The sequence below is a fragment of the Ictidomys tridecemlineatus genome, chromosome 8 (genome assembly GCF_052094955.1).
Source record: "Ictidomys tridecemlineatus isolate mIctTri1 chromosome 8, mIctTri1.hap1, whole genome shotgun sequence".
Lineage (NCBI taxonomy): Eukaryota > Metazoa > Chordata > Mammalia > Rodentia > Sciuridae > Ictidomys > Ictidomys tridecemlineatus.
The window spans coordinates 18396303-18412671 of NC_135484.1; the positions used below are offsets into that span (position 1 = coordinate 18396303).

At 31.5% G+C, this 16369-nt stretch overlaps 1 protein-coding gene across 14 annotated transcripts in view; it reads right to left on the reverse strand.

Annotated features, from left to right (window-relative positions):
• Stxbp5 (syntaxin binding protein 5) overlaps nt 1–16369 on the reverse strand; it is a 164221-nt gene that overhangs the window by 51043 nt on the left and 96809 nt on the right. For 9 of the 14 annotated variants that reach the window (XM_078018934.1, XM_078018933.1, XM_078018937.1 and 6 more), the window contains exons 18-20: nt 10502–10627; nt 8603–8754; nt 7320–7403 (exon numbers count right to left, since the gene is read on the reverse strand). In XM_078018934.1, coding sequence (XP_077875060.1) covers nt 7320–7403; nt 8603–8754; nt 10502–10627 — 362 coding nt within the window. The remainder of the gene's footprint in view (nt 1–7319; nt 7404–8602; nt 8755–10501; nt 10628–16369) is intronic. The other 5 variants (XM_078018936.1, XM_078018940.1, XM_078018939.1 and 2 more) reach the window with 1 other exon arrangement.

Consider the following 16369-nt stretch of genomic DNA (forward strand, 5'->3'; position numbering starts at 1 on the left):
AAAAATATTGCACATCATTTATCTTGAAGAGAAAATCTCTTAAAAATGGTAATATCAGCTTTTAAAAACCTTTAACAAAATACTTTCTTTTCAGATATATATAAACATAACCAGTCATATATTTTATAGAATGGCTTAAATTCTTAGTAGAAAGATTAGCAAGGTATTTTATGCTATAGACAAGAACTATTCTGTACCATTAGTCTACCGGTCTATTTTGGTACCAACACCATACCATTTTTGTTACTATTGCTCTGTAGTATAGTTTAAGGTCTAGTATACTCATGCTACCTGCTTCACTCTTCCTGCTAAGGTTTGCTTTAGCTATTCTAGGTTTCTTGGTTTTCCAGATGAATTTCATGATTGCTTTTTCTATTTCTATGAGAAATGTGATTGGGATTTTGATCGGAATTGCATTAAATCTCTATAGTACTTTTGGAAGTATGGTCATTGTGATTATATTAATTCTGCCTATCCAAGAGCAAGGTAGATCTTTCCATCTTCTAAGGTCTCTTTGATTTCTTTATTTTAGGGTTCTGTAATTTTCATTATATAGATCTTCACCTCTTTCATTAAGTGGATTCCCAAGTATTTTTTGTTGAGGCCATTGTAAATAAAAAAATGTTCATCATCACTAGCAATTAGAGAAATGCAAATCAAAACTACTTTAAGATTTCATTTTACTCCAGTCAGAACAGCAGCTATTATGAAGACAACAATAAGTGTTGGTGAGGATGTGTGGACAAAGGTACACTCATACACTGCTGGTGGGACTGCAAATTGGTGCAACCAATATGGAAAGCAGTATGGATATTTCTTGGAAATTGGATATGGAACCACCATTTGACCCAGCTATCTTTCTTGGTCTATACCCAAAGGATTAAAAACAGGGACACAGTCACATCAATGATTATAGCAGCACAATTCACAATAGCTAAACTGTGGAACCATCCTAGATGCCCTTCAATAGATGAATGGATAACAAAAATGTGGAATAAATACACAATGGAATATTATTCGGCAATAAAAGAAAATAAAATCATGGCATTTGCAGGTAAATGAATGGAGTTAGTGAAGATAATGCTAAGTGAAGTTAGCCAACCCAAAAAACCAAATGCCAAATGTTTTCTCTGATATAAGGATGCTGATTCATAGTGGGGTAGAAAGAGGGAGCATGGGAAGAATAGACAAACTCTAGATAGGGCGGAGAGGGGGTAGGGAGTTAGAAATGCTGGTGGAATGTGATGCACATTATCCTCCAAAGTACATGTATAAAGACACGAATTGGTGTGAATATACTTTCTATATAACCAGAGATATGAAAAATTGTGCTCTATATGTATAATAAGAATTGTAATGCATTCCACTGTCATATATAAATAAAAATAATAATAAAAAAGATAAGAACTAAAAGGTAGGGTAAAATACAACATAAAAAAGAAGTATGAACTTGTCTCATGACTGAAATGAAAAAAAATTCCAGCAAATCGTTTATTTACTTATATATGAAAACATATCAGGAGTTTGGAGGAGCTGGGCAAGAGAAAAGGGGCTTCATTAGGCCACAGAAGTTGGGGGTCACATCAACCCATGGATATGTATAACTCGTATCTTTTACATTACTTTGGTTAAAGACATGATGTTATAATCTCTATGGTCTCTTAAAAAAATGTTTAGGGCAGCATTTTCATAGAATACCAAGTTCTGAATTGGGTTTATAACAAGTGTTTTCCAGTCTGAATTATATATTATTTGTTTTCATTAGGTATCTAAATACAAACTGAATGCTAGTCGGCCTCCCACAACATGTAATAGATTTCACTTAATATTTTTTTAAAATAGTTTGCTTATCTAATCTTTTTTTTTTGAAAGAACACTTAAGATAGCAGGTATCTAAACGGTAGTGATAATATACTCTGTAGTGATTACAATGTACCTAGGAATTAATATTCAAAAATAATACACACAGAGAATTTTTGTCAATAATATACTAAATGTACTATATAAATCATATGAAATACTACAAAATGTACCATATGATATGGTTATCATTCTTAAAATCATCTAAAAAGAAACATTTAGGAAGCTGTATTTAATGGTCAATGTAATAAATAAAGGAATTTTTAATCTGAGGTAACCAGATAAAAATTAAATATCAGACTTAATTTAAATATAAAATGTATTACAATGACCATTAAATCAGTTAAAAACCCCATTCAATGCCTTCTGTCTCACTAAGAATAAAAGTCCAAGTCCAACTGTATATGGCCGGTTTATGTATACAATCCCATGGTGTATGATATCCTCTCATTTCTCTGATGTTATTTTCTGTCTCCCTTCACCTACTTTCCCATCACTCTTTCTCTCTCTACTTCTACATACCAAGTCCACATTGTCCTTTGAATTCCACATATATACAATTTCAGAGCAATTTCTATTTGCTGTACATTTTAAATCTTCATTCCAAAGTTACCCAGTAACTCATCTTAAATTTAATACCCTCATCTATTTCAAATCTCCATTCCTTTATTTATTTTCCCCTTGGCATTATTATGTGACCTACTACATACTACTTACCTTCTTATTGCCTGCATTTTTCTCTAGGATGTGAGTTCCTCGAGGACAGAGGATTTTGTCTGTTTTATTTTCTATAATGGTGCATGGTACATGGTAGGTACTCAAATGTCATTAAATAATTGAGTGAATACATGTAAAAGAATTTTACAGTATATAATTTAAATCAACTATTCTGTTACTGACAGGATGCTTTTAACAAACATTCCTACTAGTAGTTTTCAAAATGTACAGCAAATGTACAGCAGCCCCCTTAGCTAGCTGCTCATATCCAGCACTGGCTGATCGCTTACTACATGGCAGATTCTTTTCTAAGTTCTTAACTCATTTAACCCTTCCAGAAATCAATAAGGAAGAGTGTATTACCCTCATTTTACATAAGAAAAAGCTGAAGCACTGAGTGTTTACGGTATCTAACACAGGGATGAAAACTTAGATAGATATCTAAGACTCGAGGTATTAATTTTAAATATTCTACAGTCTCACTTTAGTGTATTCAGTAGTTTTGTCACGTTGGCACATATTAAGTTGTATTCAGTAAATGTAAAACAACCACTTGAGCGTGAATAATGTTACAGTCACAAGATTAGATACATGGCCTATGCCACTTCATTATATTAAATTTATAAGACAGTGATTCATCTCTATTTTACAACTGAGGACACAGAGCCTCAGAAGTATCTTTTCTAGTATCTTACACTTAAAATGAGGACTCAGATTTAGATTCAGCTTTGCCTAACTAAACTAAAAAAAAATCTTCCACTATTTTTCACAAAAGAGCTATCCTTCAGCTAATTTTCTCTGTTCTGTACATATACAGTCAATTTTAATATATTACACAATGTTCTTAACATTTATTTACTGATAAATTTCATTTCTTTGGTTTAAGTTTACTGTTTCTACCTATAAGTAACTTTTTTAATCCATTCTGCCATCAAATTCAAGAGTTACCCTTTAAATAGTAGTAAGCAAATCTCTTTCAAATGTTTAGATAGGAAGCTTGACTTACTATTTATAAAATTCAATTATCAAGTATTATTCAACATAATGTATTTATTATCTGAGACAGACAGACAGACAGACAGACAGACAGACAGACACACACACACACACACACACACACACACACACACAACAAAGTTAATGTTAGACCACAAACTGACCCAGTAGATAACCATTATTTAACCTGAGGGCGATGGCAAGCATTTTCTATAAACATGCAGACAGTAAATAGTTTAGGCTTTTCAATCTAAAATCTCTATTGAAACTACTCAACTCTAATGCTGTAGCCCAAACAGCCACAGATAACACATAAATTAACATGGCTCTGTTCCAATAAAACTATATTTGAAATCTCAGGCAGTGTGTCAGATTTGTCCTGCAGATAGTATTTTGCTGACTCATGGTATAATCAATCTTGGAATTGTGTACAAGGTATTTACCACCTGTTTGATTCATAAAAGTATCACAGAATTTCTTATCAAATACTTAGCTTTAGGAACTATTATGTCGACAAGCTGCCATAGCCATTAATGTAATTTACCAGATTAAAGAAAAAGTGATTTTGCTAAAACTTACTTTTAGTGAATGTCTGCCGATTTTTATTGATCACCTCTACTTTTTATATGTATACAAAGTGTCAGTTACATAGCAGCTTATGCTAGCATTCTGATATATTTGTAAATCAAATTAACTGATTTATAAAAATATACCCAGTTGAGGATATCTTTCAAATTCATGATTTTCCTTGATATTCTTTTATTATTGCTTAGTCTGTCTTACTTACATAAAGTAAGTAATTTCTGTTAGTGTTCATATTTTCCAAAAAGTACAATTTATTTTAGCAGGGAGCTGTGAAACAAAGTTATTTAGTTCAACCTTTTGTTTTTTTAAGTTTACTTCAGTTTTTATTTATATTTTATTTGTTCTTTTTAGATATACATGACAGTAGAGTATATTTTTTAACATATTATATATACATGGAGTATAATTTATTCTAATTAGGATCCCATTCTTGTGTTGTACATGATGTAAAGATTCACTGATGAGGTATTCATATATGAACACAGGAAAATTATGGCCAGTTCATTTTTTTAAATCACCATTTAAAGTCATCCCTAAATCATAGTTCTAATCTTTCCATCCATCACCATGTTTTTATGTGAACAATGTTTTGTTATATTTCCCATTATTTGGAAATCAGTCTTATAATTTGAGACAAAACTTACTAATCTGTGCAATATTTTATACATTATTGGATGTGTCCCTTATTTCATGTATACATACACACAACAGTAGTCCCTCTTTACCCACTGTCTAGGGTATCAGTTACTTGTGGTCAATTGCAATCTAAAAAATTACATGAAAAATTCTAAAAATAACTCATAAATTTTAAAAGAGGTGCTGTTATGAGAAGCATAATGAAATATTACACTATCTTGCTGAGATTTTTGTGAATCATTATGCCAGAATAATATATATGGTATCTGCTAGTCAGTCACTTCACAGCTCTCTCTGCTATCATATTTGCTACCTCAGTATCACTGTACTTGTGGCCAAATAATTTGCAAGAATAGTGATTCCAATTTGCCAAAGAAAAGTTACAAAGTGTTTATTTTAAGTATATATTATCACAAGAAAAAGGATGAGAAAATACAATAAGGTATTTTGAACGAAAGCATATACACATAACTTAATCCAGTATATTGTTAGAGTCATTTCTTTAAGTATTAGTTATTGATAATCTCTTTCCATGCCTAATTTCTAAATTGAACTTTATCACAGGTGAACAATCCATGGTTTGAGGTATCCTTCAGGGATTTTGGAATGTGTCATTGGCAGATAAGTGGGACCACTGTATATTTTTTCATTCTCTCTCTCTCTCTCTCATACAAACACACACACACACACACACACACACACACACAGAGAGAGAGAGAGAGAGAGAGAGAGAGAGAGAGAGAGAGAGAGAGAGAGAGAGAGAGAGAGAGAGAGAGAAAGAGAGAATTTTCAAGCAGTAGCACTGGGCACTATAGCTATTTCTCCTATTCTATCTTATTAAAAATACTGAAGACTTGAAAATAATTTCAACTGTAACAAAAACAAAACAACAAAAAACCCTTTAGTTTTAGAGCCTTCTACCTACAGATTTTGAAAAACTTCTTTGCAAAATACAGATACAGATTTTTGTTTCTAAGATAATTGACTTCAGAGAGTAAGACCAAACACTTCTCCCCAAGTGTCTATTACTTCCACATTATTAAATAGATTTGATTTGGACTAAAGAAACATATTCAGAAGAAAAATTTCCCTAGTGTCCTTCAGTTTCTGAATGGTAAAGTGAGCAATTAAAGAAGACAAATATAAACCTATTTTACAGTTTTAGTAGAATCAGAATTTTAGCAGACATACGAGTAACTGAAATATATAAATTGTTCCTATGTCTGTTTTATAATTTCTACCATGAAAACACAGTTGATATTTTAGTCAGTAGTTCAACTGTATTGTATTATAGCTATAATACATTCAAACTTAAGTAGTAACATTTTGTCTTATAAAACAAATTCACTGACACTAGATTCCTAATGAAAATACAGCAGTACATATTAGCAACAAACAGTGTCTTCAACCAGATCTATTAAAAACAGATTGAAGGGTAGCTGTGGTGGCACATGCTTGTAATCCTAACTACCTGGAAGAGTGAGCCAGAAGATTGCAAGTTAAAGGCCAGCCTCTGCAAATAATAAGAGATTCTGTTTTAAAATAAAATTTAAAAAATTATAAGGGTTAGGGATGGGTTCAGTGGCAAAGTGTCTCTGGGTTCAATCCCAGTGCCAAAAATAAATAAATAAATAAATAAAAGACTATCACAAAATAAAAAAAAAATAGATTGAAAAACAATTTGATGCCACTTTGGCTAAACCTCAAGAAATACTAAGCTACATTTAATAAGAATGTTATTTTTTTAATATCAGTGCAAAGAATATTAGTACAAATTACTCTATAGTTAACTTTATTTGAAAAATAAATAAAAACCTTTTGGAATTAGGGGTACAAATATCTTATAATGTTATTTAAATCATATTTTGAAATAATTTTTTAAATCTTTATTAAAAACCTCTAATTATTGATAAAATGGGGTATAATAAAAATGGGTAAATGTCTTAAAATTAATCAGGAAAAACTCAAATAGTTTTCCTATTCCTAACACCAAATTGAATATGAAATAAAGCAAATAATAAGTAATATTATGGAGTTTACTAGAGAATAAAGCAGAATGTAGTGAAATTTAACAATATTTAATTGCAGGGTGAAAGTGTTATTCTTAAAAATTAACTTAGGGTTAATTATCAGTAATTTTTACCTAAACTACTATAGGGTCTAAAGAACAAAAGAAATTAATTTTAGGACTAGTAAAATTTTTATCTGAGGTTTATAAAGAATCATAATTTATAAATTAAAGAATTATAATTTATAAATTAAAGTTTTATCTTCCAGAAAAAATTCTGTGATGGCAATGTTCTAACCTTGTAACATTTAATATTATTTTCTCTGCTTTGTCCATTAGATTTAAACATAGCATTTAAATAGCTGTTTTCATATATATTTTATTAAAGTGAACTAAGTAATAATACACTGCTTTTGATAAAAAATGTTTTAAGAGACTCTTAAAAATAAATGAATTTTAAACAAACAAACAAACAACGATTTTACAAAGAACAGACATGCCAAGACAAATAACTTACTTAAAAAAGAAGAACGGAGCTTTTTCACAGACTCAGAATATAAGCTAGAAACACCGCACATGCAAGAAGTCACAATCAGCATACCTTAATGAAGCAAGAAAAAAGGGAAGGGGGAAAAAAAAAGGAGACAGAGATACTAGAATGGCATGGTTTAAACAGCAATCTCTGCTGAAGATTTTACATGACAAAATGATTGCACTCAGAAATGTGGAATAAAAAAAAACAACAACACAAAACTTAAAAAGAGAAATTAACCATCAAGCTAAAATGATAGAAAGTCTATATCCCTCACCGATGCCCCTTTTTTATACACAGTAAAATTGGCAGTTTTAGCTGAATCATGTAATGAGAACAACTAAAAAAAAAATCAGGGAGAGCTTTATTTATTATTTTATTTTTAAATTTTTATGTTGATGGAGATTAAGCCTAGGCAAGTGTTCTACCTGGAGTTATACCACTAGCTCAGGAAGAATTTGAATTCAGGATTGAGTTAGGAAGTAAAGACCAGAGTTTCTCAAATTGTACTCCAGTGCATAGAGGTATTCTGCAAATGAGTAAACATGCCTCATAAAGAATTCTTCTCAATCCCTGGTCTTGTAGACAGGCCTAGAATAATCTGAAGCCTACAGGCCAATTATTGCTGAAAGTCTCAATAGTATATCCTGTGTACCATATATTGAATGCCATTTACTGTGTGTTATGAAGTTAAAAAAGGCTGAGGTACTGAATATTTAACTATACATATGTTCTATGAGATGTTAGTGTCAAAAATCTACAAAGCACAAAAGAATGCTATAAATATTCTAAACAAATCTGGACTTGTACTAAATCAAGATTATTTGAGAATTTTCTGTTTTTTAGAATTCAAATCACTTTTAAATCCATCTATTTTTTTTTCACATGAAAAGGATTCCTTTCAATTAAATAAGTAAAACAATAAATTACTACTCAGAGACCAAACAACAAAAGGGACAAAATTTCAAAATTAATTTTTTTCTACAATAAAGAGACAGATATTTCTGTTATTATAATCTAGCGGAAGAAGTGGGGAATTCTTTTGCAACATTAAATAAAATAAATAAAAAATTAAATCCTAGCACATTAAAAGCAAAAGCAAAACCTAATGACAATACAAAACCAAAGTAGCACTGATGCCTTTCGTCTTTTTATACAGATAATCTAAATCAGATAAACTACATACCTCAGAGAAGTGGTTCTATTTACAAAAGTAAGCCAACATTTATACAAATCCTAAAGCTAGGACTTTTTTCTTTTCTTTTTACCTCCTGAAGGTTGTCGAGATTTACGAGGAGATCGAGGTTCTCTCCGATAAGGATCATTAGAGCCATATAATTCTATGGTGCCCAGATTGAGCAGTACTGCTTTCTGGAGGTAGTCAATCATAGCAATGCCATTACAATTGCCAAAAACCACCCTGGAAATAGAAAAAGAGTAAACATTTTAGCACAAAAAAATTACTTACAATAAAACGTACTGTCGTCTATTAGGTTGAAGAAGGAAGAATAATGGGTCTTTCAGAAAATTCTTCTTTGAAACAAAAGAAAGCTGTGGGTATAGAAATACAGGTTACATGTGCCTTCTCTTGAAATTGTTCATATCTTCTGTAGACATTCATCATCCAATATCATTAGATCAATTATCAATATCATTTATGAAAAATATTTGGCACAAGAGTTGAAATTTATTCAGAGATACAAACTTCCCATATGAGGCAATGTTAACACCTATTTTTTTTTTTTTGCCTTGAGAGTATTCTGAAGCCCTTGGAGGAGACATCTCCTTCTCCTAGGAAAGCAGGGGACTTCACAGTGGGTAAAAAGTTTTGGTAATTCTCTGTAGTCAAGAATAAAAAACAGATAGCATTAAGTCTTAGAAGACTCCCTCTCAAGGTGTTCAAAATGCTTTCTCAATTATGTCAATAACTACAAACCAATCAACTATGAATAAAGGATCATTATTTTTTTAAAGATATCTTAAGTCAGAAGTTGAAAGCTGTCACGTATAGAAGAGTTACATAAGTACCATAAGAGGATGGGTAAATCCATGGTGACTGATGACTATATGATGCACCTAAAGAAGAAAAACTCCAACTTGAGTCAATTGACTAATGTTGTGCTTGAGTGTACACAGTGGCCAGATAATTAGACTTCTCAGTTGAAGTTTTAAATATGGATTTACAAATTATACAGGCTTGGCAACTAATTCAAAATTTAAAAATACACAGAAAGTGCCAAACAAAACATAACTATTAGTGCAGGGAGATGTGTAATCAATCGATTTGCAACTTCCTTTGAAACTTTCTTTTTTTATTCCTTATTTTTTCACTCTTTGGTTGTGGGCAATAAAGATTTAAAAGAAGGAGGTTTGTGCTCTTACATTTATGGCAAGAAATACAAGATACCACAGAATACTATCTCAAACTATAGCCAATTTAGTTAAATGTACAATTATAAGAAATAGAAAAGATGGTGGTGGCTACTATGATCAAAAAGGATGAATAAGTCCCTAGGGTAACACATAGGAAAAAGACAGTAACCTGTATGTGATAAACAGTTCTGGGACTGAATAGTTAGTTACAAGTTTCTTATACTACAGTGTTTTGAAACAAATGAAAAATAACATATGCTTTATAAACCTATCATATTGTAATAAAAAATACATATAATAATTCACACTAATTAATACTTGAAAGCATGAATTGGTAAATAAAACAAACACATGCGTAGTATAGATGAACAATTTACTAAGCTATTCCAATGCCTTTCGAATTTATGAAACTTAATTTTGGAAGTAGAAAGAGCAAATGACATAGCTATGGTTAATATTTGTAAAATCAGTTTATAACTTAATTTTGTCAGTTCATAAAATTATTATTTTTAGGAGCATATATAGGAGATGATTTATTGACCTTAAAGCTGTATCTCAAATAATTCATTGGTCCATGAGATATTTACTTTACATAAGAAGCAGAGATATATACCCAGGGTAAATTATCCAGAACAAAATTATGCTCCAAATAAACATTGAGCTTAGTTTAAAATTAAAGTTATATAACAACATTTTAAATGACAATAAAACAAAGATAGCCCTTTCTATTTTTAAAAATAAAATGGTGTATGGAATACAATGGAAAGACTGAGAAAAGCATATCTTATACTTACAGTCCATAGGAAGAATTGACTGCCAGGCTGGTTATTTGTTGTGGTGGTTCGCCACCCACCCATACCAACTGAATAACTAGTTCTGTCTGATAACCTGGTGATTGTTTAAGTGGTGAGTTTTTAACTCTGGAAAAAAAGGGAAAACATATTATCTTTTAAGCACATTTTCAATTAACTTACTACCCTACATAATTCTAAAGCCATATATAAATAGTCATACAAAAACAACTACATATGAAACTATACTAATTTTTAAATGTAAAAATGAGAGTCCTGTCCTCTAGAAGCATTTAATCCAGTTGGAGAGACTAAACATGTACATAAATAACAACAATTAGAAATTATATGTAAACTCCACACATAAAGTTAGGGAGGACAGCAGGGATCAAAGCGAAAGAGAGAAAAGGAGGGGGAGGCAGGAAAGAGAGGGAGGGAGAGAAGAGTTTCAGGGAAGGGTGGGGACATGGATGAGGAGAAGCAGCAATGAAGAACTTAATAGGGAAAAACTACAAATTCAAAAGGCCGACTTAAAACTTAAATGTTTTCCCTAAATGAAAACTGGCAAAAACATATAAGAACAAGTTAAAAGCAAATGTGATCTATTTATTTGTGTGAATATTTTTACTACAAAAAAAAAAAAAACCCAAATTCTTTGACTGTGAGGTGATAGTACTTTCTGATTGCACAGACTTTGCTGATTAGTGCTAATATTACTCTTGCAAAGCATATGCCTACAAGATAAAGAACCACAAAACTCATATTTAAAGATTAATAAGTGTAAATTTGGTTACACTGGTAGATGTGTGCAGTAATTTAGAAAACAGTACTGTAAGAGACATAAGGGTTAGACTTCAGAGGCTTGTAAGTGGTAAAGGTTTGATGTTGTTGAAAAGTTTTGAGTCCTGGCTCTTAAACTTATCAGCAGCTTCTCATCTAGAAAGTGCAAAGAGTACTACATAATCATGGTCTAAAGAAACTGAGTGCTTATAAAAGCATTTTGTAGAAGGTTAAATCACATAAAGTATTTTCATTACTAAAAAGTTAAAAGCCAATGTTAGCTTATAAAAATATTTCAGGAAGATTAAACTGTTAGATATATGCAAGGTGGAGTGGAACAGGGATATTAATTAGGAAACTGATTTTTCTGATGTGAAACAATTCTAAAAAAGATAGCCGAAATACACTTTTAAATAAGAACAAGGTTTTTAAGTTTCAGGAAGACAGAAAACTTGCAGCTATTTTTAATACTCTGGTACAAAGGAAGTATTTAATATTTACTGAACACATGAATGAACTGAAGACTGATTAGAAGTAGGGCAAAAGAGGAAAAGAAATCAATGATTCTATGATCAAATATAAATAAATACAGATATCAAGATGAAGAGGTAGTTTTAGGGTACTATGGAGTTTTAAGTTTGAGGTGAAGGTAGGAACCTACAAGTGAAACATTCAGCAGGCCACTAAATGTATTCCCAAATCTCACCAATAATAAGTTCATGTTAAACTTATGTTGGTCAAACTTTTGTGATAAGCATCTGAAGAAAAGGTTGTTAAGAACATGAGACTTTTTGAGGACTAAATATTTTGACACAACACCTGTCATACCCGTATAAGCAAACTTCAGGTGGAATTGAAAAACATACTTTGAAACCTCATCTTCTGATGACGTTTATTAGTTTAGGTAGGCTGTCCAGACTTCAGGGAAAATGTGTATTGTTGATGCTACTCTAAGATGAATTGAGCTACAGTCACTTTTTGTTGTGCAAGGTTTGCTAGCAATGCAGTCAGAACTATACTCTGGTTTATATGGAATTTCTAATTCTTTTCAGAGAAATACCCACTGATTAGCTACAGCTGTTGCTCTTAAGTGAGAAGTAATAACTGAGGCATTTCCTTTCTACTCAGAGACAGCTTTGATATAGCCACAGAAGCAGAGTTGAAGTGGGCTGTTTTTTCCTTAAATGAACTAGAATAGAAGATAAACTTGAAAAGTGCTTCCATTCCAGCAGATAAACTGCACATGTCAGATTAGGTTCTCATGAGCAGAAACAGGCCTTCTAGGATTAATTTTTGAAATGCATGTAAAGGCACATTTAAGACTTTTAAGTGATCAGGACACATAACTCACAGAATTTTCATTTTAGTTAAGAGAAACAAAAAGTTCTTTAAAAAAAAAAGAATTCAAAACTAATGCAAAATCCTCCCCCCTATTAGAAATGTCATAATATATTTTTAAAATAGAAAATTTATTGTTATATTTGATGTCTACAATGGTGCACAGGCGAGTTACCATTTTAACATTATTAGTATATTTGTTTACTTGTAAAAGACAAACTGTTGAATCTTTATTAAAAAATCCTCTATCATTTGTACAAATATATTTTAAATGTTAAAATGGTGTTGAGATCTCACAGTTTCAAAATGCTCTTTGTAAAATGACACATAAAATACCTAAATGAAAACATAAAATACCTAAATACAAACTAAATGTTATTGGCAAAAGTAACAAATGACGACTTTTAAAATATTGAAGAACAAAACCATGTCATTTGCAGGAAAATGGATGGAACTGGAGATCACAATGCTAACTGAAATAAGCCAGACTCAAGGCAATTTTTTTTATTCTTCCCCTCATATTTGGAATCTAAAGGAAAAAATAGATAACATCAATGTATCAGGGAAGCTAGTATAACCAGAAAGGTGATCAGAGGGAGGAGACGGCAATGAGAGGTAAATATGATCAAAGAATGTTATTTGCATTTATGAAAACAATGTAACAAAAACCATTATTCAGTATGATTAAGAATATACTAATAAAAATGTTTCCTAAAAACTACCAATTGTGTATAAAGGCATTTTATATAAGATCTCAGTATTATATTATATATATATATATATATATTTGTGAGAGGGTACTGGGATTGAACTTAGGGGCACTCAACCACTCTAGCCCAATTTTGTATTTTATTTAGAAATAGGGTCTCACTAAGTTGCTTAGTACATTGCTGTTGTTGAGGCTGGCTTTGAACTCGAGATCCTCTTGCCTTAGCCTCCGGAGCTGGTGGGATTACAGATACGTGCCATTGTACCTGGCAATATTTTAACAACAATTTTTGTTATATTTCTAACTTCTGGAAATATAACAAACAAGTGCTGAGGTGGTGTTGTGAAGACTCAGACACAAACTTGAAAGAAACTCTCTCCAGCCAGCTGTGACGAAGTCACAGGAAGTTAACCAAATTCAGTAAGTTAAAACGAACTGTCCATAAAAAAGCACTAAGAGTCCATAATCATATTCAAAAGGAGAATCCAGAATGCCTCTAGGACTGCAGATTAAAACGATATAAAGTTAATGAATACCTGAATTATTATCCAGACTGGGAAATAATTTTAAAAAAATACATAGAGTTATGCAGTCCAAATATTTATGATGTTCCCATACATTCTTACTCTGAAGTTCTGGTGAAAATTCAAAATAAGGGACTTAAACAACCTAACTGTACAAGCACAGTCATTACTTTATGATGTGCTTCATTTTGATGTATTTAAATTGCTGTTTTAAAAATTCAGGTTATTAGAATATTAAGTATAATAATTAAAATTGATGGCTTGATATATAAATAAATAACATCATATATTAAATCAATAAGAATTTTTACTCATTTAACTACCAAAAAAATCAGACGTAGAAAGCTTAGATACAAACACACACGGAGTCAAATCAGTAGCAATGCTTCTCTACATCTGCTAGCATTTTTTTCTTGAGTGTCAGTGGGACTCCTAGATTCCTCTCTACCCAGTCTTTAACTCTACCCTTGGCGAGGTGGAATGCATTATGAATCTGTAAAATAAGAAAAAAAATTAATGAGGCCCACTTTTTTCACTCTTGCACCTTGTCCACTTGGGAGCAAGTCTGCCCAGGGGCTGCATTTTTTCCTGTTGATTCTACAAAGGCAGTGTGTGTGTAAGGCTGCAGTGACTGGCAAGACAAGGCTTCATCAATAATTAAGGTGATATTTTTAGTCACCACCTGAAAATATTTTATTTTTTAATGTGCTAAAGAATATGGATTAGGAAAGAATAATATTATTGTAAGACTCCTATAAGGAAATATGAATAATTATATTTTGACTGTCTTATATCTATTTTTAAAGTTTAAACTAGTTGCTTGACATTCCATTCATCTCAAGATACTCTTATCTAATATCAAATGCTGCTTCCAAAAAGAACTCTTAATTAAAACATTAATAGTCTCAAAAATAAAAACAAACTTATATAATTGAACTACATACAATGTACAATAACTGCAATAGAAGAAAAAATTATCACAAGGACTAAAACCTACGTAATTAGACTACATATCATTTGAGAAATGTGCTTGAAGGTCTAAGAGAAAAACATAATACTATATTTTACTATTTGTGTAGTAGTTTTATCAATTGGTAATTTCAACGTTCATTTTGAACTTATTTTTGTAAATAAGTAAAATAAAGAAATAATTTCAGGTTAATCAATTTTAGAAAAGTGACTTGGGGACAAAATTAAAAAGTCACTGGTTACATTACAGAGTAATGCAAACATCCAATGAAAACTATAAAGGCTTTACTTTTTTTTTTCTTAATTCTTTCTAGTTCTTGTCACTGAGTGGACATTATAATACACTGCTTGTTAAACATAATGGTGCACACATTTCTAGAAATCTTTTTTTGTTCTTTTATTCTATTCTGTACAAAAAGGATCCAGGGCTTCCTAAAGATGGTCACATGTGTGAGCGCAGAAAGATGTTGAGAAATGCCTAGATTATCTATATTTTTGACAGAAATCACAGATAGTCACACAAGTGCTGAGGTGGTGTGAAGACTCAGACACAAACTTGAAAGAAGCTTTCTCTAGCCAGCTGTGACGAAGTCACAGGGAGTTAACAAAATTCAGTAAGTTAAAACAACCTGTCCATAAAAAAGCACTAAGAGTCCATAATCATATTCAAAGGAGAATCCAATTCAAATTATAGTCACATTAATTTTTTAGGATTAAGAAAAATGTTTTTATATAATTGTGTGTATATTCATTCCCAGGACAGACAAAGTATATCCATATATAAAAGTTAACAGTTAATGCAAATAACAAAAAAAGACTCTTTTCTCCTCCCAAATATTAATGGATTGGCAAATGAGACTTTGTGACTATCAAGTCAAGGCTTCCTTGAAATAACCAGCTTAAAGGCATTCCTACATTAAGTGATACTCTACTAAATCATTACAGAAAGTTAATAGTTTGTGCAACACTTTTCATCACAGCTATGAAATGTCCTCTCAAAAAATAAAGAGGGTCATACCACAGTTATAGGTCCATGAACAGTAAAAGAAACCCATTAATTCCAGAACTAAGTTGATTATAATCTTTGCATTGATTTGGATACTGCAGATTTGGTTTGTGGGCTAGTGATTATAATAGTTGTTCTTGGTTGCTACTTTAACTGCTAACTGTTCTCCTTGTTGTTTAAGTCAGTTATAAAAAACTGGAAAAATACAAGAACATAAGATAAAGATTCACCCACTGCTTTTTAACTTTTATTAGGATGCTAAGGTAAGGGATCTTGTAACTCTGATCTAATAGTACTGCTTGTCTTGTCAGTCCTATTTCCTCTGACCTATCTCATCATGGAGAAACAATGCATTGATGGTACTCATTCTGCAGAATGGAAAATGATTTGGTGTGTTCAGGCTGCTGGACCTGTAGCTACAAGCTTACAGACATTTGGAGGTTATAGTCATTTAGACATTTGGAGGTTATAGTCGTTTGGATCTTAAATGTCCCACTAAATATGCTGAAGTCTTATTCCTCAGCTTATGGTGCTATCAGAACATG